Consider the following 26,668-nt stretch of genomic DNA (forward strand, 5'->3'; position numbering starts at 1 on the left):
TTGTAATAATGATTTATGAACAGTTTGCCCCCTAAATATGAAGATGACAAATGTGGCATCCTTGAGTCTATGACACAAGTCAATGAAAAAGATGATTATATTCTGTTACACACACAAGGAAAACTGGCAAGGCTAGGTCATAGGTGACTAGATAGTTGTGAAGGACAACCTTAGCTGAATTTAGCACTCACGCCAGACAAGAATAGAAGAAATTCCCTGAACCCTGTAACCAAAAGTCGATCGGATCGTATTGATAACGCCCAACAGAGAGCAACAGTGTGGTTAAATCATTTACATAGTGGGGAAATTCGCATATCTGCCATGGAATAAAGTCGTCAATAAATTTTCTAATACACTCTTCTCTACTTATTCATACTGTTTGGTAAGCCAGCCAGTTGCGTCAATCAATCAAATCCAGATGCAACAGATCATGATTGCAACCTGCGATTTCCAATGAAGAGACAGAGGGAACACAAACTGGACAAAATGATTCTATTCTTGTAACTGATACACCTATTGTTATTGTACAAATCCTCAATTGGGATGCAATTAATATTTTTCTCTCACTTTCGTGTCAATTTTCCCATATGCAAAGATAATTGCTATAATAAATGATACCAGTTTCTTTATTCTTTACAAATGGTACAAGCTTTGGATTGTTACCATGCAGAAAAATCTTTAAATTCACCAGTGGCAGCTCCGGCTTTTCTTTTCTTGCCTACAACGGCTGTACTGGTTGTTGACTCGGGCTGTTGAGCAGTTCTGGCTTTCAAGTACTTGCCAACACCGCCACCAACCGTACCTCCAGATTCTAATGTTCCAGCTCCAGGATTGCTATACCATGATCCCACCTTACTCTAAATTATAAACAAGAAAAGAAACAAGTCCATGGGATTAGTCAACAAAAAACCTTAAAGAAATGAGAAAACACAACCAGTAAAAGGAACAAACATTATCTTCATCCTCGATCTTCTCTTTTTCTTTATCCTGCTCATCTTCCTCATCTGGTTCTGTATAAGGATTCACAAAAATTGTGACACTTGTTATCTTGATTTCTTCCTGAAAGACCCAAACAAAAAGTATTTAGAACATTATGAATTAAATGTATCACTCAGACGTTGCTCTGTAAGCTCAACTATTTAAACCATTGAATGCTTGGCACCGTTTAACAAACAAGTTCTTGAGTCACGATGAGACACAGCATTGTATTAATGAGATAGTAAAAGTATAAACCTCTCGTAAAGGGGAAGAATATTGTAATCCAACGTGATTTTAAGTTACAATGATATTTAGTACCCACTTTAGAGCGAAAATTCAATGCATGAAACCAAAGATGAATAGCTAAAAACATGTATGTACACAGTAGAAGAATATGCTTATTTTAAAGCTTATTCATATTTCTTGACCGTGTACTTTAGTTGAACAGGAATGCAGTTTATAAAATTAAAATTGGACCCAAGTAAAAAGCAGGGCAATCAATTGCATCGATACCAATACGAATACATGACTCACCAGGGGCCGATCATTATCATCAACGGGAACCTTTTCCATTGCTGCTAATGTAGTCAAGCCACCAACTACTGCTCCAAATACTGTGTGTTTAAAGTTTAAATGTTTTGCGGACTTGTACAAGATGAAAAACTGGGAACCATTCGTGTGTGGACCACTATTTGCCATGCTAACCACACCTCTTCCAGAATGAACTAATTTAGAGTTAAGCTCGTCTTTAAAAGGCTGTCCCCATATTGATTCACCACCTTTTCCAGTACCAGTAGGATCACCGCCTTGTATCATAAAATTCCTGCATATAGAGGATAGTAAGACATCATCATACTATGTGAGCCTTGATTTGGTCCAGGTAGAAAGAGAAATTCAAACAGAAAGGTTCTTGTCCTACCGAATGTTCCGATGAAAAGCAACTCCATTGTAATATCCACGTTCACAAAGAGTGATAAAGTTCTCACATGTCCTTGGTGTTATATCACAGTGCAGCTCAATGTTCAAATCACCGTGTGTTGTATGCAGTTGTACATATCCTTTCTTCTTTGGATTCTTCTCAACTTTCACATATTCAAAGTCATTTTTGGTAACCGGATCAAATGATGTTGAAGTGAATGACCGGGAAGCAGCTCCAGTAGTGTAACGGCTTTTCACCTAAAATAGAAAAATTGCAATTAAACGATGTTAACAATAGGGCATTGGTTAGACGCCCACTGGTCAGGTCCTTGCATCATGTAGTACACAGAAATGGTCATTAGATTATTCCTATGACCTCCCTAAATCTAGTAAGTGGTTATAAGGAGGTTCCATTGAGTAACTTACCAGCTTTGCATTCACTGCCTCCCTATCACCAGCCATGTGCATAGCTATTCTAGCAGCTGTTTTATCACTAGAAGAGGCTTTAGCAGCAGCTGCACTTCTTCCATGTACAGCAGCAGATGCAGCATCTACAATACTAAAAGCCTGGGGAGCTTTAGTCTCTCCATTTTGATCTGATTTGGAATCTTCTTTAACACGGGATCTTGCAGCTAAGATGGCAGCAAGTGCAGCAGCTCTTTCTTGTTGTGCCTTGCCACCACCACCCCCATGCATTGCAGTTTCCTTTCCTTTCTCAGTTCCAAGCTCTAGAAGCATTTGCTTGATATCCCCCGACACATTTATGTTATAGGTTGGATCTGATCTCATTTTCTGTATTTCTGAGAAAATAAAATTGAAGGTATCAAACCTACTACTAATTACAACAATGAAAGCAGTGACATCATCATCAAATGATTTATAGTAGCTCACAAAAGATGAAGCTTCAGGCTGTAGCATACCTTCGTCGTCAATTTTCAAACTATTTTTGACATGATCAAAATCCAGCAGAACTTTCTTGTCAAGTGCATTAGGATTCTACAAAGATACACAAGAATTAACAAGATTTAAAAACAAGCCAATGAAAGACAAAAAAATGGATAAAGCAGTTTCATCCAAAACAACTAACCTGAATAGTTATAAGATCATCCTTCGTGAATGGCTCATCAGTGAGCAGCTCTTTCCAGTTTTTCGTTTTGATGTTTAATTCTTTAACAGCCTATTTTCCATAATTTACACCAATATAAAAACTATTTACGCAAGTAAACTAGCATTATAACAACATGGATCATATAAAAACAAACCTCATAGCAAAACACATTTCCTGTAGTCTTCACTGCGACAATATGTGTAAATTCAGTGAAAACTTTGTTTAGCACAGGACATTGATATTCTCCTGCAGAATAACAAAGAAATGTTAGTCAATAGTAACATATAGGAAACCCAACCAAGAAAACATTATATAGCCTACACCCCTTACCCACTCCTTCCCCAAACAACACAAACCATATTATCATGGGAGACTGCTTCAGCAATACAAAAGATCCACAAAAATACTAGCAAAATTATCTCAAAGAAAAATTCTGCCAGAGCTTAGTTGAATTTGCAAAAGCATTCACTTAGAAAACATTACTATGTAACATAACAACAATATCCACAAAGAGCGGAATGCACATACAAGTTTCTAATAATGATCAAACAATTAGAAGGAAACAGTCATTGTCATTTCCTATGTTCAACACCTCTCCAACAATGACGAACCAATGGGAACTTATTATATTTCAATTTGCAGGTTGAGTCACATACTTAGTATAAGAAGCAAGCAGATAAACCAAAATATTAATCTAAAGAAGAATCCAAAACTGCAAATCAATCATCCCAACGAAAATAAATCAACACAATTTGAAGAACGAACGAAAAGGAAAAGCAAACTAAATCCTATGAAACACTGAACCACAGCAGAGAAAGACAAAAAACCTTCAGAATTCTTGTGGAAAGTTAGTGGAATGAGATCTTCCTGCTTGAGGGGAGCTCCAGTGACGGGGTGTTTCCCATATTTAACAATATACGGGGTGATGTTCCTGCAACCAAATTGCAAACCCAATTTATTAGATTACAGCCAATTAAGTTTAGATTTTTTAAAAAAAAAAGGAAGTAAAAACACTTGCAATGGATTGCAGAAACTCACATAACATCGAAAACACTCCCATCAGCTGTGCACACCGGATATTCAAACGGAGTAAATGTAAGCCTGAATCGTTAAAAAAGTAAAAGGTGAAGAGATAATCATCGTGAAAGGAGGAAACTAAGAGTGAGAGGGAGAGTAGTTACGCGCAGCAATAGAAAGGAAGGCGTTTGAAGGAGGTGCGATTCTCTTTGGATTTGGCACCACCCCATTCGGTGGCCCACTCCGTTTTGGTGATGAACATCCTATCCTTGCTATGCTGCTTCTTCCCCATTGCGTCGTTTCTGAAATCACCTGCTACCTGCCTACCTAGGGTTTCTTAAATTTACCACCCTGTTTCCTTACTCTGCAGCTAGGAATGCACACACAGGAAGGTTGCGAGAACCAAACCGGTCAATGAACCGGTAAGATAACTGGTTCACTGGTTCAATGGTTCAACCAGTTTAATTAAATATTATTAAAATTCAACATATAATTTCAAATATTTAAATTCAATAATTTCTAACCTAATAAAATTCAATAATTCCACAATTCTACATAATGTTCTACCACCAAAAAAACATTAACAACCAAATTTTTAACTAAACACAAGCACTAATCATCGCTAATCAGTAATCATCAGAAAATCAGCAATTCAGAATAAGCAAATATCAACAAAATCAATATTATTAACTCAGCAACTGGGAGTTAAACCCAGCAGCTCACAATTAAGCCCAACTCCAACTCAGAATTGAACAAGCAAAAATAAATTGAAGATACCCCAATTCCAAACAAAATACAATCATTTATATCAGATGCAAGGAAATGCATTGATGCCACAAAGATATCCCATATAAACCTTTCGGGGTTGAGACCAAATATCAAAATAACATTGCCAGAAATAAATGAGATAGTATCTCCATTTATTCATCAAAAAAGGCACATTCTTTGAAGCCAGAGACATGCTTTAGACAGGAATTCCATCCCCTCTAGCCAAAGAGAGGTTGTTCCTAGTACTTACTAGAGGACTGCTACCAAGCATTCCATCTTCAATCTCCTACGGGTATAGAAAGATTAATGGCATTAAGAGCTACAAGGGAATTTTTTTTCAGAAAAAGAAAAGAACCATACATAGATTAAGAATTATAGGAAAATTTCCTTAAAGCATGTACAAATAGCTCTTGAGAATGATATCTTACAACTTCTAGCAGAAAACACATATTTAAACAAAATATATGGACTAAACTTTCAGCATGAGAAATAAATCATTATAAAATGCAGCAGAAACCATATCATTAAGTTGACTGTAGTAGAACCTTGTATGCAAAAAGCAAAGGTGTAATAATGGTGCTTATTATCAACATAAATAGCACCAAGTAAGATGAATCAAATGTGGCCACAACTTTCAAAGCAACTGAAACTTCAACCAACGATTGTAATTTTGAAGCTGCTTGGATCGTGCTAGTAATGATGGCAGGAAAGAAAAGTACTGAAATTGCCAATTTAATTATTTTGATTTATTACAACCAAATCATGAAAATATTCAGAAATGCATGTAAGAACTGGAAATCAAAGCATACAGAAAACAGAGGACCTATACGGAGACATATCGAAGCGTGAAATAAATGTTTTCAAAGTATATAACATCATAGACGAGATAAGACATCTCCTAACAGATAAAACATAAGAAAAAGTGGGGTGCATACATGTGCTATAGATGTAAAGCATTCAGCAGAGAGAGAGCACGAAGAGACGACGACCGGCAAGCCTTCGCGACGGCGACGCCACAGCGCGACTTTCTTGCGACGGCGAGGAGGGGGGTTTCGGCGGTGAATTTGAGGCTTTGAGCTCGACCTTGACGCCGAGAGAAGAGGAACGATGAGAAGAACCCGCAACAAGCGACGATGGCGAGGCTGCTTGCTGGAAGGCTGCGGTGGCTGAGGCTGCGGGACTAGGGTTCTTTACTTCAATTTCCAGTTTCCAGAGAGAAAGAGAAGAGTGGGACCGGGGCGTTTGGGGATAACTCATAGTCATTAACCGCCGGTTCAGCCAATTCTATAATCGATTTTTTCAGACAATTTATAAGGCTAATTGAACCAATTTAGTGACTAATTTTCGGTTAAACCGATTGAACCGACAAATTTGGTTCGGTTTTTAGAACTAAGAGTCGCAACACGCAGCAACATATAGATATAAAACTGATAAAAAATATCAAAAAAATTAAACATAATTAAAAAATAATATTATAATTTAATGTCATTTTTTAGTAATTATTTATCTAAAAATGATTTTAACTAATATTATATAAATAATATTTATTTTATCAAAATCAATTTCGGTATAGAATTGCCAAACATCAATCATGTTGACCATAATTATCAGAATCAAACTGGTAATCAACCCGGTCATTAGATCGGATTACTGGTTCAATCAATAAATCACTGGTTTACTTAATTGATCCGGCCATAATTAAATAAAAATATAAAATTATAAAAATAAAAGTAAAGTAAAGCTTTTTGGTAGAATATATGCATTCAAGTTGATGTACATTTACATAAATAAACAGTGAGCTTATCTCATACAACATTTTGAGTATATTTATTGTTCATACCCTGACCCAACGCTAAGGTCCAGGTCCAAATGACATATCCAACCCACAAGGTTGGGCACCTCAGTACACCGACCTTCTCTTAAGAAGTCGGTGCTCCCCATGACTTGATCCAAAAAAGTCGGAAGCAGAGATTAGCTGGCAGATAATAATTGCCCCTAAAATCTCTCAATCTACTTCCAGGAGTCATATCGTAACCTCCCTAAGATAAAGGGACGGTTGTCCACCCTAAAAGGTGGAACTACTCTAATAGTGGTTATTGGTTCACCACTATAAATACACTGACACCCCTCAGGTATTTCTAAGTCTCAATACTCTCTAGACCTGCTCACATCCTTGCTAACTTAGGCATCGGAGTGTCTTTGCAGGTACCACCTCCCCATTCTCTCACACGTACAAGTCAGACGGAGGCCCTAAAGGCGCAAACCCCTTCGAAGGCTTCCTTCCCCAGACGATTGGGCCAACCCAACGAGTCCAGCCCATTAATCTTCAGTTACCCAACGTAACATTGGCGCCGTTGCCGGGGACCCGAGAAATCAACCAGTAATGGCGGACAACTCACCAGAAGATGGTCATACAGCGTCTGATTCCGAACAAGAAAATCCAGATACCAGAAACAATGACGCAAACCTGACCCTTCACAAAGGAACCAACGACCAGCATAGAGAAGGCACCTCTGGCTTAAGAACCCAAAGGTAAATTCCTCGGAAGGACGAGAGTCCGGAAAGGAAGGGCCACCCCATGCAACCGAGCTAATGGGGCTGGTCCACGGCCACCAAGGTCGTTTGGAGCAACTGGAACAGGAACTAGAACGACAACGAGAGGCAGAGCGAAACCTCAGAGAAGAGATAGAATGACGAAAAGAGTTGGAAGAAAAACTCTTGAAGCTTGAATCCTCCCTTAAAAGTCGGAACTCCTGCGGCGACCGAGAAGAGTCGCCCTTGGGAGGAGAGGACCCGTTCAGTGAGGACATAATGAGGGCAAAAGTTCCAAGAAACTTCAAAAGCCTTGATATGAACATCTATGATGGAACCACAGATCCGAAGCATCACTTAAGCAATTTCAAAAGTCGGATGTATCTAGCTGATGCTTCTGATGCAACTCGCTGCAAAGCTTTCTCGACCACCCTGTCGAAAGCAGCTATGAAGTGGTTTGATAGCCTCCTTCCAAGATCGGTCACCAGCTTTGAGAACCTCTCGAAAAAATTCCTAATGCGGTTCTCTATTCAGAAGGATAAAGTAAAGCACGCGCCGAGTCTCCTAGGAGTTAAGCAGGAGGTCGGGGAACCTCTACGTGACTACATGGAAAGGTTCAACAAAGCGTGTTTGGAAATTCAAGACCTACCCACAGAGGCAGTTATCATGAGGATAGTAAATGGACTTAGAGAGGGCCCCTTCTCTCAGTCCACATCAAAAAAGCACCCAACCTCTTTGAGTGATGTACAAGAGAGAGCAGAAAAGTACATCAATATGGAGGAAAATGTCAGACTACGGGAGCCCAGCTGGCGATAGGGGCCTCCTCACTCAGCAAAAGAGAGAGAAAGGGAGCCCAAGAAAAAAGAGGAGGTCGGCCCCGACAGGCCGAGGAGATATCACTCCTATACTCCTCTAAAAGTCTCCCTAGTGGACGTATACAGAGAAATCTGTAATATTGAAAGGTTGTCGCCTCCTAGACCCATCAAAAACAAAAGGGAGGAAGTCGCGGTGACTACTGTGAGTACCATAAGATGTATGGCCACTCAACAAATGATTGCTACGACCTTAAAAATGTGATAGAAAGGTTGGTCAGGGAAGGCCGCCTTGATAGATATCTCATGGAAAGGTCGGAGAATCCCAGAAAAAGAAAGCGAGATGATGAAGACAGAAGAGACCCACCACTACAAACCCCCGAGAGACACAAACATATGATCTCTGGAGGATTCGCAGGAGGGGGCTCACTAAATCATCTCGCAAAAGACACCTGAAGCGAGTTTATCAAGTTGGAAACGAATCTCTCGATCTCCCAACCATCTCGTTCACCAAAGAGGACGGGCAGGGGATCATGCCCGGGCATGACGACCCGGTGGTGATAACCATGATTATGGCAAATGCCAACCTCCACAGGACCTTGGTGGACCAAGGGAGTTCGGCTGATATACTTTTTAAGCCCGCATTCGACAAGTTAAGGTTGGATGAAAGGGAGCTAAAAGCTTACCCAGACACCCTATATGGACTAGGAGACATGCCGATTAAGCCACTGGGATACATCCCCCTCCACACGACCTTCGAAAAGGGGGAAAATTCCAAAACTCTGAGCATCGACTTTATCGTCGTCGATGTCGGGTCAGCGTATAACGCCTTAATCGGCAGGACTACGTTAAATCGGCTCGGAGCGGTGGTGTCAACCCCTCACCATTGCATGAAATTTTCAACACCTAAGGAAATAGCGACGGTACGAGGAGACCAGAAATTGGCAAGAAAATGCTACATTGAAAGCTTAAACCTCTGAGAAAAGAGCAAGGAAGTTCACACCATAGAGCTCGGGGGAATAAAAGCTACGGAAGAGCTGCGACCACAACCGGGTGGAAGAACCGAAGAGGTTCAAATCGAAAAAGAGGAAGGAAAAAACACCAACATAAGGGCCAACCTAGACGGAGATTTGAAACAAAGGCTGATAAAGCTCCTGCGAGATAATTCTGACCTCTTTGCTTGGAAAGCTTCTGACATGCCAGGGATAGACCCTCAGCTCATGTCCCACAAGTTGTCAGTACACCCCGGATCATGACCCGTACAACAGCGTAGGCGCAAGCTCGGAACAGAACGAGCTCAGGTGGTGGAAGAGCAAGTACAAGCCCTCTTGGAAGCCGACTTCATCCGAGAGGTCAAGTACCCGGCATGGCTAGCAAATGTAGTGCTAGTCAAAAAGCAAAACGGCAAGTGGAGGATGTGCGTCGACTACACCGACCTAAACAAAGCATGCCCCAAAGACTCATATCCACTTCCCAGTATTAACACCCTAGTAGACGCAAGCTCAGGGTATCAATACTTGTCGTTTATGGATGCTTACTCAGGATACAACCAAATCCCAATGTACAAACCAGATGAGGAAAAAACTTCATTCATCACACCTAGAGCAAACTACTGCTATGTGGTGATGCCATTTGGATTAAAAAATGTCGGGGCCACATATCAAAGGTTGATGAATAAAGTGTTCGCTCCCCACCTTGGGAACTTAATGGAGGTCTACGTAGATGACATGCTGGTGAAAACTAAGGAGGAAACCGACCTCTTGACAGACCTCTTGCAAGTTTTCAACACCGTAAGGTCTCATGGGATGAGACTAAATCCCACAAAATGTACTGTTACGGTGGAGGCAGGAAAGTTTTTAGGGTTCATGCTAACACAAAGGGGAATCGAAGCAAACCCCGATAAGTGCAAAGTTATCTTGGAAATGAAAAGCCCGACTTGTCTGAAAGAGGTCCAACAATTAAATGGAAGGCTTGCCGCCCTTTCCAGATTCCTGGCGGGATCGGCACTAAGATCCCTTCCACTATTCTCCCTAATAAGAAAAAGATGCCAGTTCGAATGGACTCCGGAATGCGAAGAAGCTTTCCGGGAGTTCAAAAAGTTCTTGAGCCAGCCTCCAATCCTGACCCAACCCGTGGTCGGGGAAGAGCTCGTCCTATACCTGTCAGTAGCTGACAGAGCTATAGCAGCAGCCCTAATACGGGAAGATGAAGTCGGGCAGCATCCTATGTACTTCACCAGCAGAGTTCTATAAGGCCCAAAACTAAAGTATCAAAAACTTGAAAAGTTTGCATACTCCTTAGTAGGAGCCTCACGCCGATTACGACCGTATTTCCAAGCACACACGATAAAAGTCCGAACGAACCATCCCATGAAGCAGGTCCTTCAAAAGACAGACATTGCAAGAAGAATGGTTCAATAGGCAATAGAATTCTCCGAGTTCGACTTGAAATATGAAGCCTGAACGGCAATAAAAGCTCAATGCCTCACCGACTTCCTAGCAGAATACGCGGGAGACCAAGAGAAGAAATCTACTACATGGGAGTTATATGTAGATAGGTCCTCCAATAAAGTTAGAAGCGGGGCAGGCATAATATTGGTCAGCGAAGGGGGAATGCAAATCGAAGTTTTCCCCAAATTTGAATTCCTAGCCTCCAATAATCAGGCAGAATATGAAGCATTGATTACAGGGTTAAAGCTGGCAGAAGAAGTCGGTGCAACCAAAGTAATTATATTCAGCGACTCTCAAGTGGTGACCTCCCAAATAAACGGAGAGTATCAGGCCAAAGATCCCACCATGAAAAAATACTTGGACAAAATCTTGGAGTACCTTAGGTGCTTTGAAGAGACCGAGGTAAAGCATATAACTCGGGACTTCAACAGCAGGGCAGACGCCCTCTCCAAGCTAGCAAGTACCAAACCAAGAAGGAACAACAGAAGCCTGATTCAAGAAACTTTCCCTGAACCCTCCGTGGACAAAACGGAGGCTGTTCAAGACGTCTTTGAAATCACCAGGTTAGACCTCGGGTGGATGAAGCCCTTAATCGAATACCTAAAATTCGACATCTTCCCCAAAGAAGAAAAAGAGGCCAAGAAAATCTGGAGAGAAGCACAAAATTACACGCTGGTGAAAAATATCCTCTATAAAAGGGGGATATCAACACCACTACTAAAGTGCGTCCCGACCTCCAAGACAACCGAGGTGTTAGAGGAGGTGCTCAATGAAATCTGCGGGAATCATCTTGGAGCAAGGTCGTTGGCTAGAAAAGTGATCCGAGCTGGATTTTACTGGCCGACCTTGCAAAAAGACTCTACGGAATTTGTGAAAAAATGCCAACCATGCCAAATGCATGCAAACTTCCATGTAGCCCCTCCCGAGGAGCTCATTACTATAACTTTCCCATGGCCTTTCGCAAAGTGGGGATTGGACTTTCTAGGACCATTCCCATAAGCTGCGGGGCAAGTAAAATATCTAATAGTGGGAGTGGATTACTTCACAAAGTGGATAGAAGCAGAACCATTGGCCACCATCACCACTCAGAGAAGTCAGAAGTTTCTCTACAAGAACATCATCACCAGATATGGGGTACCCCACTCCATCACCATCGATAATGGCACTCAATTCACCGACTCAACCTTCAAAAACCTGGTAGCCAGTATGAAAATCAAACATCAATTTACATCGGTAGAACATCCACAAGCAAATGGACAAGCCGAGGCAGCAAACAAGGTCATATTAGCAGGGCTGAAGAAAAGGTTACAGGACGCAAAGGGAGTCTGGGCCGAGGAACTCCCGCAAGTACTTTGGGCTTATCAGACCACACCTCAGTCTGCCACAGGAGAAACACCCTTCCGACTTGCTTATGGCATAGAAGCCATGATACTGGTGGAAATCAACGAGCAAAGCCCAATGGTGAACTTCTACAACGAGGTTGGAAATATAAAGGGACACAAAGAAGAACTTAAACTACTCCCTGAAGTCCGAGAACGAGCTCATATTAGAGAAGCAGCATTGAAACAAAGGATGACGAACAGATACAACCAAAAAGTCATTCGAAGGAGCTTCGCCCCAGACGACTTGGTTTTAATTAGAAATAACATAGGAGTCAACAAATCTTGGGAAGGAAAGCTCGCTGCTAATTGGAAGGGACCGTACAAGATCAGTGAGGTCTTAGAAAAATGTTATTACAAGGTGACGACTTAAATGGCACCGAGCTACCTAGGTCGTGGCATGCTTGTAATATGAAAAGGTACTACAGTTAAAAGCGAACTCTACTCCCTGATGTACTCTTTTCCTAACTTCATGATTTTTTTCCAAAATAAAAGGGTTTTTTCTAAAGAGGAGCTTTTAACGAGGCATCACAGTAGAGACTAAGGGGTCATAAACAACCCAAAACCCTTAGTAACAATAAAGTATCTTTGCAAATAAATAAAGATCTTTTACAAATATCTCTTATAAATTCCTTTTCGCTTTCTACGAAATGCACCGACTTAAGCTCGACAAAGCGTTAAATCCCATGAACCGACCTAGATGGTCGTCAGGATAAAACGACGAGGTACAAGTCGGTGTAAAGAGGTTATAAAGTCGATCATGAACAAACTTGGAAATTAACTGACTAACAAGTCGGAAATTCCGAGAAACAAAGAAATGCATCGCAAAAATAACCTAAGTTATAAAAACTCAATATATCAAAAAATTGAGCACAAAGAATACCAAAAAGAGATCAGAAAACCCATAGAAAGCACTAAAGACTGTCCCAAGCCTTCAAGGAAAATTCGAGAAAAACTTAGAAGAAGGACAGCCAGCCAAAAAAAAAGGAGTTTTTCAAAACAAAAGATCAAAAAAGGGTTTTTTTAAAACCTAAAACAGAAAAAGCATGCATACAACCAACAAAAGTAACTTAAACCCTTGTCCAAAAAAGGGTATTTCTAAATATTTTGTTTACGGCCATAAAAGGCCAAGAAAGTGTCAACAACATACCACAACAACATAAAAATAAATAGTTTAAAAAAGAGGGGACCTACAGTCCGGGTCCCCATATAGCCAAAGATAATTTTTCTTAATTCGGAAGGGCGTCACCACCAGAACCCGAAAGAGTAGTCGGAGCACCACCAGAGTCAGGGAGAAAAACATGCATAGGAGTCGGAGGGGAAGTCTCAGGAGCCTTGGAAGAACTCGGAGCATCATCTGGTCAGGGAGGGAATTCTATGATTCTCTAACCCCGAGTTTTCAACTCGGATTCAGACACAGGTCGGGGAGGAGATATAATGGCCCATCGATTACAACATTATCCGGATCCAAAGGTGAGAGATCCAGGTCGGGAGCTATAACCCCGACCTGCTCATTAAAAACCCTCCACGCCTCCTTGGATCCCTCGGCAATGGAGTCCTCCAAATCCGCATAAGCGTCCCGAGCTCTTACCAGATGTTTTTTGACCTCCACAAGGTCCTGGAACAAGCTTGAATAGCTCTGCTCCGCCTTCTTCCGTAGACTCTCTGCCATAGAGCATCGGCCCATCAACCTCTCCCTCTCCTTCCGGAGATTATCCCTCTCTTCTCTCAGCTTAGTGACCTCCTCCTTCAGGCTCCTCTCAGCCTCCTGATACAAAAGAATCCTCCCCTCCAACTCTTCAACCCTCTGGGATGAACCCAAAGAGCTAAGGGGAATCTTCTCAAAAATATCAAAAAACTTGGTGCACACCCCACCGCCGTGATACTCTCATGAGCCAGAATAGTAAGGTAGTTTCGAAGAGAAACATCACCCATACTTATATGAGTATAAGGATAGATATGCTCCCAGATAAATTGAGGCGCATCCACCTTGGCCTCACCTTCAAAAGGAGAGCCAGACTCTAAATCCTTGCGCTTTTTCTTTTCTGTCTCAGGAGAAGGTCGGGAAGAAGGGGGCGAAAGAGAAGAGGCCGAGGAAGAAATAACAATAGGTCGTGAGTAAGGGACTGTCGAGAGAGAAGAGAGACGAGGCTAGGGTTTGGGGGGTTCCTTCAGATTAGGGTTTCATTCAACCTGTCGGGGGGGCTGAAACGACCCCGTTTTCCAGGTTTTTTAAAAGAAGAAGACACGGACCGGGTTAAACTAACCAGCTGGGTCAACGGTTTAACTGAAAATTGACCCGGTCAAACCGATTTCCAATGGGTCCAATGATTATCCAGTTCGACTAGTGACTCGGTCCGGCCATCTGACTATGTGACCGAATTTTTGGTCGAACCGGTCAGGTTAAACCGAATTTGATAACTATAAACTCACTTCCACAGTTATCAGAATCAGACCAGTAATTAATCCGGTCATACAATCGGGTCATCGAATTACTGGTTTAACCGATGGGTACCCGGTCAACCCAGTCATAATAAAATAAAGACAAAAATTTATAAAAGTAAAATTAAAATTAAAAGTTAAAATACATGTCTTCACAAACATAAAAACAAGTATCAATTCTTATACATAACTATTGATATAAAAAGAGATAATAAATTAATCATTAATACAAAATACTTTCTCAATTTAAATAAACAAGTGAGAATAAAATTCATTTGATAATGCTTGTTCTTGAGATGGTGGTATTTCTGATAGTATTTGTGACGAAGATATTTTTTAAATTCTAGTAAAAAAAAGAACAAACAAAAAATTTTATCTTAGCAACAATTTTTAATAACAAATTCAGTTCATCGATAATTATCAACAAAAATTTTTTTGTTAAGTGATTATTTCAACACAAAAACAAATTCAAAATTCAGTAATGATAGTTATTAATAAATTCAGATAATTTTTAGCAACAAAAAATTTAACTAAATAATTATTCAGCAACACAACAATAAATTCAACAAATTCAAGCCAGTCAGAAATTTATAAACACTATAGGCCGACCATAATCTTCCTTATGAAAACTAGAGGGCTATGTTTATTAATTATTATGAAAAAGTAGAATGGATGCGTTTGTTTACTCTTGGCGTCATAATTTTATTTCCACTAATATTAAAGACAACAAAGGTAATGCTTGGAATTGTTGCTTCACATATGGTAATTTTAATGAGATCCTGAGCCAAGGAAAAAATGGGCAAGCAACTGAAGCCTAAAGTCCAAATTGAAGAGTTCAGAGAATTTGTTCACAAAATTGCACTTATGGATTTGGAGCTAAAAGGCAACAAATTCACATGGTTCAGCAATTCAAGAGAAGTTTGGTCACAAGAGAAAGGCTTGATAGAGCTCTTGTGAATTGAAAATGGAGAGAGATGTTTGAAAGTGCATCACTAACGGCCTTGTCAGCAATCTCATATGACCATTGCCCTCTTATTCTCAAGTTGAAGTCGGAACAAAGGAGTCAAAAATTGTCTAAATATGAAAACTTTTGGGATGACACTGAGGGCTGCAGTGACACCATAAAAAAGGGGTGGGGCTCACAAGATTGCAATGGAGAAGAATGGGAGGATTTGTCAAAGAGAATAAACAATTGCAAGAAGGAGCTCATGTCATGGAGCAAGACACGTTCAAAAGGGCAGACTAGAAAATCAACAAATGGAAGATTAAAATCCAAAAACTAAAATACTGCGCATACACTAGAGCAGCAAAAACAAATTTTGGAAGCCAAACAAGCTATTGCCGCATTATGGAAATAGGAGAAAAAAATACTGGGAAGAGAGCAAGAGTTAAGGTAGTGTTTGTTTTGACATATTGGGACAGAGGTTGGGAGACTGAGACTCAATATCATATTTATTGGCTTAGAGACTAATACTAAAATTTTAATTTCTGTCTTCAAAATTTTCGTATTTCAGTACCTTTAAAAAATGGGAACACAGGAAACTAAAATTTTTAATGACAGATAGTGTTTTGAAATGGCGGTTATAGCGGCGCCATAACGGTATAGCATGGCGGGTTTTGACCCTGCCGCCATTCACCGGACGCCGCGATGGGGTTATAACAGGGGGCGCCATGGCGGTCGCAATTGCGGTGGCGCCATGGCGGGATGCAATGAATATGGCGGAAATAGCGGGTTGTTTTAGGTTTTCCAGAAAAAATTGAGGGTAGTTTGGGTAATTTAATAAACCTAAGTCAGATCCCACTAACCACTAACCTTAATTTTCAGCCCCTCACTCATAACTCCTTCCTTTGCCTCTTGTTCAAAAAAAATTCCCTCTCTTTGTCTTTATGCTCTCATCTCTGCAACCCAGAATTCCCTCTCTTTGTCTCTGTGCTCTCATCTCTGCAACCCAGATTTCTTCACCAGCCCTCATTCATCGCCGCCGTCAGTCGCGCCGCCCGTCGCGCCGCCCAACGCGCCACCCGTCTCTGTTCTCTCAACACTGCTGCTCATCACCTTTTGACACTGTTGGTTCGTGCCCCTTTTTCTCTGCTAGTCTGCTCCTATCTTTTTCTTTCCTCTCTTCCCTGCTACCCATTCTTTCTCTGCCCATTCTTTCTCAATAATCAGTGACAGTGTTAAACTTCTCCTCCTCCATTTTTTTGTATTCAGTATACAATGTCCACTTCTAGACAAGCCCTTGATTCTAATGTTCCTACCCCTGCCTCTGCTGGTTCCACTGTTGGTGCTGCCCCTGTTGGTCCTGCTCCCGCTGCTCCTATCCGTTCTAATAGAGTGACCCAGGCTGGAAATATATTAGTACAGTAGAAGAAGGAAATACCAATGACACCGTATGTACTTTTTTTGGAAAAATTATGAAAGGATGCATCACACGGGAAAAAGAGCACTTAATGATCAAGCCTGGAAACGTTGCTGGATGTAAAATGGTTCCAAAAGATGTTATTGCTGAATTATGGGAGTATTACCATAAAAAAATAGAGGAAGACAAAGTGCCACCCCGGGAAGCACCGAAGAACAGAGTGTCAATGCTAGGGAACTTGACTTAGAGTGTTTGGGGTTCGAATTGTCGGAGGAAGATGCTCAAGGGATTGATGAACCTTATAATCCAGCTCCAATGGCAGCAGCCAGAGGGGGTGCAAGTAGTGCTAGAGGGGTGCAACTAGCATGAGAGGTCCAATGGACTTGTTTGTTAGAAAACCTAAAACTGCCATTGCAAGAAACAAAAGAGAGAAATTGAGGCAGCAGAACATCAAGGAAGTATGTAATAAGGAAGCAGTTCGTAGAGTTCATCGATACATAGCACAGTGGTTCTACCAAGCTGGGATTCCATTGAACCCGGTAAAGTTGAAGAGTTTTCAAGAAATGTTGTGGGCTGTTGGAAGCTTTGGTCCCAATTTACCTACTCCCAGTTATCATGCTCTAAGGGTTCCACTGCTTAATGAGGAGTTGGATTACACCAAAGGATTGTTGAAGGGTCATAAAGAGAAATGGGAAAAGTATGGTTGCTCTATTATGTCAGATGCTTGGACGGATAAAAGGCAAAGGAGCAATATTAATTTTCTTGTAAACTCTCGAGCTGGAACAATGTTTTTGAAGTCTATTGATGCTTCTGATTATGTGAAGACTGGTGAGAAATTATTTGAGCTTCTTGATGATGTTGTCGAGGAAATTGGTGAGCACAACGTTGTTCAAGTTGTAACTGATAATGGGAGTAATTATGTTCTTGCTGGTAAGTTGCTGATGGAGAAAAGGCCAAATTTGTTTTGGACTCCTTGTGCTGCCCACTGTTTGGATTTGATGCTTGAGGACATTGGGAAGTTACCATTAATTCAAAAAACCATAAAAAGGGCCATTTCATTGGTTAGCTTCATTTATAGTCACTCTAGCACGTTAGCTATGTTGAGAAGCTTCACAAATGGCAAGGAGTTGGTAAGGCATGCAGTCACCCGATTTGCCACTTCATTTCTCTCTTTGGAAAGGCTTTATGAGGAGAAAGGAAATTTGAGAAGAATGTTCACCTCAGATGAATGGGCAAAGAATAAGTTGTCAAAGGAGGCAAAGAATAAGTTGTCAAAGGAGACAACAAAGATTGTTATCATGCCCTCTTTTTGGAATCATGTCAAGTACACCCTTAAGATTTTGGGCCCTCTTGTTCGGGTGCTTAGACTTGTTGATGGAGAGAAGAAGCCACCAATGGGATATATTTATGAAGCAATGGAGAAGGCAAAGGAATGCATCATGAAAACATTTCTTAATGATGAGAGCAAGTATAATGATGTTTTTAAAATCATTGACAACAGATGGAATTGCCAACTTCATCGTCCATTGCATGCAACCGGTCATTTTCTAAATCCCGAGTTGTTTTATGACAACCCTCGGATTGAACTGGATTTAGAAGTTACAAAGGGATGGTTTGAGTGTATCACTAGATTGGTGCCAAGTCAAGCTGTGCAACAGAAGATATTGGAGGAGCAAGCACTATACAAGGCCGGCTATGGACTTTTTGGATCAGATTTTGCAAAATCTCAAAGGAAAAAGATTTTACCCGGTAAGATTGTTATAAATTTTACAAAGCTTTATAAATTTAGTTCGGTTAAACTATTAAAGGCTTAGATAAATTTATTTTAATTTTATAGCATTTTGGTGGCGGACATATGGGCATGAAGCTCCAAACATGCGAGACCTTGCTATCAAGATCTTGAGCTTGACTTGTAGTGCTTCTGGATGTAAGCGCAATTGGAGTATATTTGAGCACATTCATACTAAGAAAAGAAATAGGCTTGATCATGAAAGGATGGAGAGTTTGGTCTTCATAAAGTATAACTAACAACTCATCGAGAGGTACAACCTTAAAGATGAAGTTGACCCTATTGAACTCAATGATATTGATGAGTGTAATGAGTGGTTAGTGGGAGAAATTGGGACTGCCACCTTTCGAGATGATAGTGTGGATGATGATGCTGATTTCGTTCATCAAGATGATAACACTTTAAGTTGGAACCTTCTTTTTGAAGCAATGGAAGGACATGATCCTATAACAAATACTAGAAGACAACAAAAAAAAAAAAGAAAAGAACCTGCAACTGCAAGAGGTGGTGCAAGGGGTGGACCAAGTGGGTCTAAGGCTTCAAAAAAAGGAAAAGAAAAGGCAGTAATTGTGGAAGAGGAAGAACCAAAATTTGAAGATGAAGAGGATTCTGAAAATGAAGAAGAACAAGAAGAGGAGATTCAATTCAATGATACCGAATCAGAGGATGATGAGGGAGCAGAGGGACATGATAATAATCGTGTTAATTTGGATGACTTTGATGAGAGCTAGAATCTAGATGGTCTATAGTTTTTATGTTGTGTCTTCTATTTTATGGCTTGCTTATGACTTTTGAGTTATGAACTTATGATTTGAACTTGATGTTATGTTTATTTGCTAAATTTGCTACTATATTTGCTATATTAATTGGATGTTTTATGACTAGAAAGTTGCTTATATAGATAGATTTTATAGTTTATTATATTTGCAATTTTTCTGCATGTTTTTTTGTACATATATGTGTATTTTTTAGGTAATCCGCCATTTTCGCCATTTTCCGCAATGCCATCCGCTATAACTTTATGGCGGATTTTTGGCTCACCGCCATGAGCTGCCATCCGCAATCAAAAACTATAATGACGGAGACTGAAACTTTAATAATATTTTATACCTAAAATACTCCCATTTTAATTAATTAATTTTAACTTTACTCTTTGTGTAAATTAAATTAAAATTTCATTCTTATTTCAATTTGTGTCTCCTACTTTACACCAAACATAGCACTGAGACTTATTTCAGTCTCAATTTCTTAGTCTCTATCTTTCAGTCTCAATCTTTCTGTCTCTATCTCTCTTTTAAACACTATCTAAATGGTTGAAGAGAAGAGAAAAAAAATACAATCTTTTTTTATGCTACTATCCAAAGAAGAGACAGAAATAATATTAATAAAATTAAAGATGCTTCATGCCAATGGATTCAAGAACAAAGGGAAGATCTTAAATCTTATTGAATACCAGTACTTAGAATTATTCAAAACAAGGGGAAGAAAAGACACGGGGGGTATCATCACCAAAATTCCAAGGGTTAAAGATGATATGAAGTTATGAACAATGTACATCCCTTCTAGAGCTTCTCTAAACAATAAAAAAAGGAACCAAGAAAGAGGTTGAAGGCATCTGGCAGAAAATTTTCAACCAAATAAAACCAAGTCCTCAAAATATTCTAACATTTGCCAGACTCATAGAAGTAGAATACATAGAAAGCATAGATCAATCAGAGCAATTGTAATATCATACCATACAGTCTTACGTTTAAGCCGTAAAGCAGTGGTGGCAAAGTATTACGACTTCTGAAAAAATACAAATATAGATATAATTGAAAGGAAATTGTAACTAGGAGTCTTGAAGAAAAAGCTAAACAAGAACGTAACAGAAAATCGCAATTACACACGTTCAAATAAACATAAAACAGATAAACCAGATCGAAAGAAAGGGTAAAACATATATAAAGACCAGAGTTCTAAAATATACACATATCGAGTTCTAGGCTTAACCTGCGAAACTAAGGCTGGTTAGAGTATACATATATATATACAACCCAAAAGTATCCCAAAAGATAAAAATACAAAATTTGTTTCTCCAAGTCATCTCTAAGAGGGACAAACATACAAGTTATATACAGAGGAGAACATAACTACAAATATACAATCTAAATACAAAAAATAAAGGCCCAAATATAGTTCTTTGCTTCCAAAGGATATCCAGTATTCTCAATGAGGTGTCTCTTGATTTGCATCTGAAAAACACCAGAATATATATGGAATGGGAACCAAGGGTTCTCAGTATGGTAAATGTGCCCATATAGATAATATATAAGGCCCTGGAAAAGCTAGAGGCATTCCTAGAACTCCGACACTCAGAATCAAACTTAAAATTTGTTTCTAAAACAGAAATCTCGGGAATCTATCTAAGGGATTCTAGTTCTAATCTAACTATTCACTTTTCATTTCCTTCACATCTCCTAAACACCGGGTGGAATAACCCTCGTCAAGTCTCCACCATATGAGAGATTTCTCAGATACAAACACAAACAAAACAGACAAGAAAAACACATATATAGATAGCACTTACAGCAAATAGGACAAGTAGTAGTTAATTGCAGTCAAACAATTAGGCAAGCCAAAACAAAACATACAAATGCATCTGATGTACGCCTGTCCTGTAGCTGATAAGTCTCATCTGTCGGTTATATAGCCAAATCCAACATGTTCGGTATCTACCCCAGACATTGTCTCTTTGTTGCGCATAATTTTCTCAGCATATCGGCTGACTGTTAGAGTGAGAGTACCCTATCACCATTAAAGAGAATATGTGCCTCGTCACCATTAGAGGGAATATGTGTCCTGTTATATATCATTTACAATCAAAGAGAATTCATAAACATATTCATCATCAATCATCCTCACCTCTCATTATCATAATCATTCTTATCATATTTGTTGAGTTTGGAAAACTAATATTAAACTAAAATGATGAACAAATATTATTAAAAAATTATTAAGTGTTTATTAAAATATTACCAATTGGTTGTTTAATATATTTAATCAAGTGTGAAGGAAATAAAAAGAAACAAGTTGGCCCAAAGAACAAATGTCGAAAGCCCAAGTCAATACTCTATTTTGTCCATCATAACCAAGTCAAACCCCATCAAAAATCTTTGATCCAAAATAAAAGAAAAGAAGGAAATGACCAAAATTCTTCAAAGCACTTTTCGGTTACCTACTCCCCTGGTTCAAGAAAATTAATTCCTAAGTTCCAATTCATTTTTAATTTCCTTGAAACTTCTACCGAAAGCCATCACTTCTTTCTTCTTTCTCTTCCCTCTCTTGTATCAGTCAGATCAACCAAAGATGAAGAAAGAAGAAAATGGAAAGCACAGAAGAAAGGTTATGAAGAAAAGCAAAAGGGGTATTGCCAAAATCAAGTAAGAAAGAAGGGCTACAACCAAGTAGCTAATCTCACTAGGTCAAAGCACATCAAAAGTTTCGTTCCTCACTTGTGCTACGCCGAGGAACCAAGAAAAAAGCTACAAGGTCTTAAGCACAGAAGAAGCAACAATCGAGAATGTGAAGTCAACTTTATTCAGAAGCTCATCAGCGCTCAAAATCAAAACTTGAACCCAAAGTCAAGTTCAATGGTCATGATTGAAAAAGCTTGAAGAAAAAAATGAGAGAGAACAGGTGAGTTGCATGCAACAGATTCAGTCTTCTCTCTCCTCTCTGATGAAGCCACTGTTAGTCTCTGAAGATGAAAAAGAAGACAGTGGTAGGGTTGAACTTGTTTCAACCTTGGAAGCTTCACTCTTCTATATTAAAGATGAACGGCCAAGGGTTGAAGACAAGGAGAGTAAGTGAAAAGCACAAAGTTCACTCTCATAGCTACCCAAGCTGTTTAAGTCATTCTCCTTCATGTAGTTCATTTAGTATTTTCTTTTTCTCAGTTTAATCTATCTGAGTCTCATTGTAAAAGGCAAACATGATGATGTTTGTATGAAAAAGTCAATGAGAGAAAAAAGACAGTGAGTTAAATTGTGAGAAAAAGCCATAAAATGTCTCAGGTTTGCTTTATACATCTTTCTGTTTTGTGTCATGATCCTGTGGGGATTCCCTTGCAAGTTGGGTTAGCACTTTGTAGTTGAAAGCTAGGGATAATTCTAGTCAAAATTCAAATTGGGTTAGAATCTGGATTTGTCCCAGATATGATTAAAAAGATCCTACGGAAGCATTGGTGTTTGTAATCATGAAAAAGAGATAGTGAAATTCCATCATAATTGTGATGGAGTAGCTGTAGGCTACATTGCATTAAATAGCCAAACCAAGATACATCTGTGTGTTATTTATTATTTTCTACTTTATTTTTGTTTCGTTACATAGAAGAGAAAATAAAAATTCCTCTTAGTTAATCACGAGACAAAAGTAAAAATATCTCCTAAATTTGTTTGAAAAAGCAAAAGCACGTTACAGCAGAAAAAGAAGCTAAGATTCAACCTCCATTCTCTTAGCCACTGATAACCATCAATATCTTAATCAAACTCACTCATCATCATCTCATAATGTCATAACTATTCTCAATCGTGTCTCATTCATCACTTTTAATATCTAGTCAAATCAATCATTCACTTCTCAATTCTCCTTCGTTACAAATTCTAACTTCCTTAATATACTCACTCTTATGTTGTAGCCTAAAACCTAACTATCGGACCTTAAATAGAGTTTACAGAAGTTTGAAAAATTATATGAATGATTGATAGCTCAAAAATTGTGAATTTTTAACAAAACAGTGGTTACGAAGGTTTACAAACTTGCCGAAAAGGTCAAACAATTAAAAACAAGGTTTTAGTGCAAAATAAGGGCATCATGCGTACGCATCATACTGTGCATATGCACGCACCAGACAACTTTTCCAGCATGTACGTACCCATCAAAGTGTGCGTATGCACAACTTGCAAAACTTCCAGAGTGTGCGTACGCACGACCCTCCCCACACGATTTCCTATTTTTCTGCAAATTCTGTTTTTAAACCCAATTTTCAAATGCACATAACTTTTTCGTTAAAAAATTATATTCCGTTCGTTCTTTGAACGTCATAAATTTCACAGACTCAATTTTCTTTCAAAATAAATTTCACAAAGTTTGGGAATCCAAAAGCCAAGTTATGGTGCGTCAAAGTTGGTTAAAATTGTTGATTTTACCAAAGACACAAACCTCAAGCTTTTTCCAAAGTTTCTAATCTAAAATCCAACCAAATCCTAACCAAATCCATCTCAAGCATTACCATTACTCACCTAAAATGCAAATACTTCATTATCAATTCAACATCATATTCATTACATAGATATGCATATATACGATGATTACCTCAACTCCAACTATTTTACCATTAAATTCAACATCATACTTTATATTCAAGACCAACCACACCACATTCATCTCAACATATAATTTATCAATGCCACTCACTAATTTTTCACTACAATTCACATCAAACTCATTACATACATACATACACATAATTCCATTTTTACACACACTTCCATTCACTACACCATTCAATATCAACATCCAACCCTTTTACTAATCATAAAACATCAACAATTCATATAATTCAACTTATCCGATGGTCAACTAGCCTAAGTTTTTACGTAACATTATACATTAACTACGAGAAACCAAAATCATACCTTGGCCGATTTCTCCCAAAGCTCAAAACGTTCAACTTCAAGCTTCAAAGACTATAATTCAATTCCAATAAATTCCAGCCATCCAAAGCTAAGTTCCAAGCGTTCCAAATTCCAATTCACCAATTCAACTCCAATTCAACACAATTTCAATATAATCCATACAATTCACCACAATTAATGCCAGAGTTCACAAAATTGGACAAACCACAAGGATTTAGAGTTTTTTTACCTTACCCATTGATGATGGGGTAAAACATAACAATTATCAAATATTAGATTGTACCTAAACTACCGAAATCATCAAAATTCCTCAATACCCAAACTAAAAATGTAGAAAAGAGAAGAACAGAAAATTGGGCAAAAAAATTAAAGGCCCATGCCATTTTGTTGGATTAGAATTGAAGAGCTCGATGAGACGAACGCGTGGCCGCAAACGGTGCGACGATTGAAACTCCGATTTAAAAGTTATGGAAGATTGAAGTTGGAGGTAATTTTGGGAGGTTAGGTTTTCTTTTTCAATCTCTCTTCTCGCCTCCCCCTCGTGAGTTATGAAAGAAAGATGGATTGTTTGCAATCTTATATATGCTGGGCCTTGGGCCCAAAACAAGTCCAGTCTAATCGATTTAGCCCGTTTACTTAATTTTGGACTAAAATCTTTAAAATTATTATTAAAATTCATATTTTAAATAATTTTACTCTTTTAACTTATATCCAGAGATTACAGTAATCACTGATAATTCAAAATAGGAGAAAATGCTTACCAGTTCATTGGAAAGCTCCCTCACCTGGATGGACCAAAATCAATGTTGACGCAGCATTCACCCATAGCTCCAACTCTGGTACAATGGCGATGATCATTCGAGACAGTATGGGTGTGATTCAGGGTGGTGCTGCCTCTACAATCAAAGCACATCTATGCAATGCGAGAAGCTATTATCTTGGCAGACAATATGGAGATGAAGAGTTCTTATAGAGTTTGATTGTTTACCTTTGGTTGAGGCAATCAAGTCGAGTTCCAACATCTGGGAAATAGACGCTGTACTTTAGGATATACGAGATTACAGAGCAAAACTCCCCAATTGTAGCATCACATGGACTCTAAAGGCAGGGAATGAACTTGCACAGACAATTACAAAATTTAAGAGTCAAAATCAACTATCCCTCAATTGGACCCTTAATCCCCACCCCAGGTAGTAGAACTCATTAGGAAGGAGAAGATTAGAGTCGTACGATGCAATTCTCAGCGACATTCCCCCTTTACAGATGTTAGTCCAATAGTGCTGGGTTTCACAACTACCTTGATAATTAATGATAACCTCCTATACTGAGAGGCTTTTCAAATTAAGCAGGTGTGGATGAAAGAATAAGAATTATAGTAATGGGGAAAGCATAGTGGTTAGCCATTGGAGCTCATCTCAATTTTTGTCGCGGCAGGAACGGGTCTCATTTTGCATTTATAATATCCCTTGAGCGTCGATGAGACTCCCGGTCAAGCAGTTCTGAGTTGTCTCAAGACTTCAACAATGCAGGAAACATTAGCGCGTCAAAAATGCTCTCTCACCTCTCTCGTGACAGCTACTTTGTTCTCCATCTTTCCAATGCTTTATTTTGTTTTAATTGCCAGTAGTTATTGATTAGTGCTATTAGGTGCAGGGAATTAAAACCAATTCTAGTTGTATTCCTTAGCTAAGTTATTGTCTTTGTGGTGTAGGTTGGGCTTTGTCGTAACCCACAATCAAGTCCAAAAAAAAAAGTTCAATCATTAACAAATTCAACTAAGTGATAATTTTCAGCAACAGAAAGATTTAGTTAAGTAATTATTTGAGCAAGATAACAACAAATTGAAATTTCAATGATGATAATTAATAACAAATTCATCTCAATAATAATTTTCAACAAAAAAAAATCTAGCCCAGTTATATTTTCAGCTACAAATTTTAGCAACAAATTAGGTAACAAATTCATGTTAATGATGATTTTCAGCATTAAAAACACTAGTTCAGTGACATTTTCAGCAACAAATTTAAGCAACAAATTCAACTTTCAGCAATAAAATCAAAGTGCAATGATGAATTACAGCAACAAAACAGAAACAAAAAGAACAGAAGATTTTGTTGAAACTCACCAAATCGGGTTTAGGGCTTCTGGTTGCATGAAGGAAGTTGATAGTGAGACTCGAAACAAGAAGACGACAACGACGACCAGTCCCGACACCTGCTGCTTCTGCCACCGGTGACGACAAGCGCAAGGAAGACGCGCGATTGAGTGTTAGACAGTGACGAGATAGAGAGTAACGATGACGACTAGTTTCCAGATCTGTTGCTTCTTTTGACGGCGACAACCAACGTAGAGAAGGTGCACGAGCGCGATGCGAGACGGTGATGAATGGCAACACAGAGAGTGACAACCAGCTTTAGTGTGAGACCAGAGACAGTGA

At 39.1% G+C, this 26,668-nt stretch overlaps 2 protein-coding genes and 1 long non-coding RNA gene across 7 annotated transcripts; 1 reads left to right on the top strand and 2 right to left on the bottom strand.

Annotated features, from left to right (window-relative positions):
• Positions 1-217: 217 nt before the first annotated feature.
• LOC107487653 (peptidyl-prolyl cis-trans isomerase CYP65) lies at positions 218-6,036 on the bottom strand. 5 transcript variants are annotated; one of them, XM_016108335.3, is made up of 13 exons: positions 5,725-6,036; positions 5,040-5,075; positions 4,186-4,391; positions 4,043-4,105; positions 3,832-3,935; positions 3,159-3,250; positions 2,984-3,073; positions 2,817-2,892; positions 2,323-2,696; positions 1,898-2,154; positions 1,513-1,801; positions 952-1,059; positions 218-857 (listed from the first exon to the last, which is right to left on the bottom strand). In XM_016108335.3, the coding sequence occupies exons 3-13, from the start codon at positions 4,311-4,313 to the stop codon at positions 660-662; spliced, it is 1,779 nt and encodes a 592-aa protein (XP_015963821.1). In that variant the 5' UTR covers positions 4,314-4,391; positions 5,040-5,075; positions 5,725-6,036; the 3' UTR covers positions 218-659. The 5 variants fall into 5 exon arrangements, with proteins under 5 accessions (XP_015963821.1, XP_015963819.1, XP_015963823.1 ...); XM_016108333.3 differs by having other exon boundaries at positions 4,186-4,460; XM_016108337.3 differs by lacking the exon at positions 5,040-5,075.
• Positions 6,037-17,129: 11,093 nt separating this feature from the next.
• On the top strand, positions 17,130-19,284 carry LOC107487626 (uncharacterized). The gene is made up of 3 exons (XM_052261599.1): positions 17,130-18,513; positions 18,602-18,706; positions 18,875-19,284. Exons 1-3 carry the CDS (start codon positions 17,130-17,132, stop codon positions 19,282-19,284), a joined length of 1,899 nt encoding a protein of 632 aa, XP_052117559.1.
• A 1,370-nt stretch (positions 19,285-20,654) lies between these two features.
• LOC127747806 (uncharacterized) lies at positions 20,655-25,789 on the bottom strand. The gene is made up of 3 exons (XR_008009753.1): positions 25,220-25,789; positions 24,993-25,144; positions 20,655-21,394 (listed from the first exon to the last, which is right to left on the bottom strand). It is a non-coding gene; the product is annotated as an uncharacterized LOC127747806 (long non-coding RNA).
• Positions 25,790-26,668: the final 879 nt, after the last annotated feature.

The sequence above is a fragment of the Arachis duranensis genome, chromosome 5, assembly GCF_000817695.3.
Source record: "Arachis duranensis cultivar V14167 chromosome 5, aradu.V14167.gnm2.J7QH, whole genome shotgun sequence".
Taxonomy (NCBI): Eukaryota; Viridiplantae; Streptophyta; class Magnoliopsida; order Fabales; family Fabaceae; genus Arachis; species Arachis duranensis.

What these genes read in the sequence shown, in the direction of transcription:
- LOC107487653 (XM_016108337.3), bottom strand. Translation starts at nt 4,313, where the DNA reads ATGGGGAAGAAGCAGCATAGCAAGGATAGGATGTTCATCACCAAAACG. An exon ending in AGGCAGTGAATGCAAAGCTG is followed by an intron (nt 2,155 to 2,322) that starts GTAAGTTACTCA and finishes TTTCTATTTTAG; the next exon opens with GTGAAAAGCCGTTACACTAC. An exon ending in AGATCGAGGATGAAGATAAT is followed by an intron (nt 858 to 951) that starts GTTTGTTCCTTT and finishes TTTATAATTTAG; the next exon opens with AGTAAGGTGGGATCATGGTA.
- LOC107487626 (XM_052261599.1), top strand. Translation starts at nt 17,130, where the DNA reads ATGAGAGGTCCAATGGACTTGTTTGTTAGAAAACCTAAAACTGCCATT. An exon ending in AAGGAAAAAGATTTTACCCG is followed by an intron (nt 18,514 to 18,601) that starts GTAAGATTGTTA and finishes TTAATTTTATAG; the next exon opens with CATTTTGGTGGCGGACATAT. An exon ending in TGGATGTAAGCGCAATTGGA is followed by an intron (nt 18,707 to 18,874) that starts GTATATTTGAGC and finishes ATGAGTGGTTAG; the next exon opens with TGGGAGAAATTGGGACTGCC.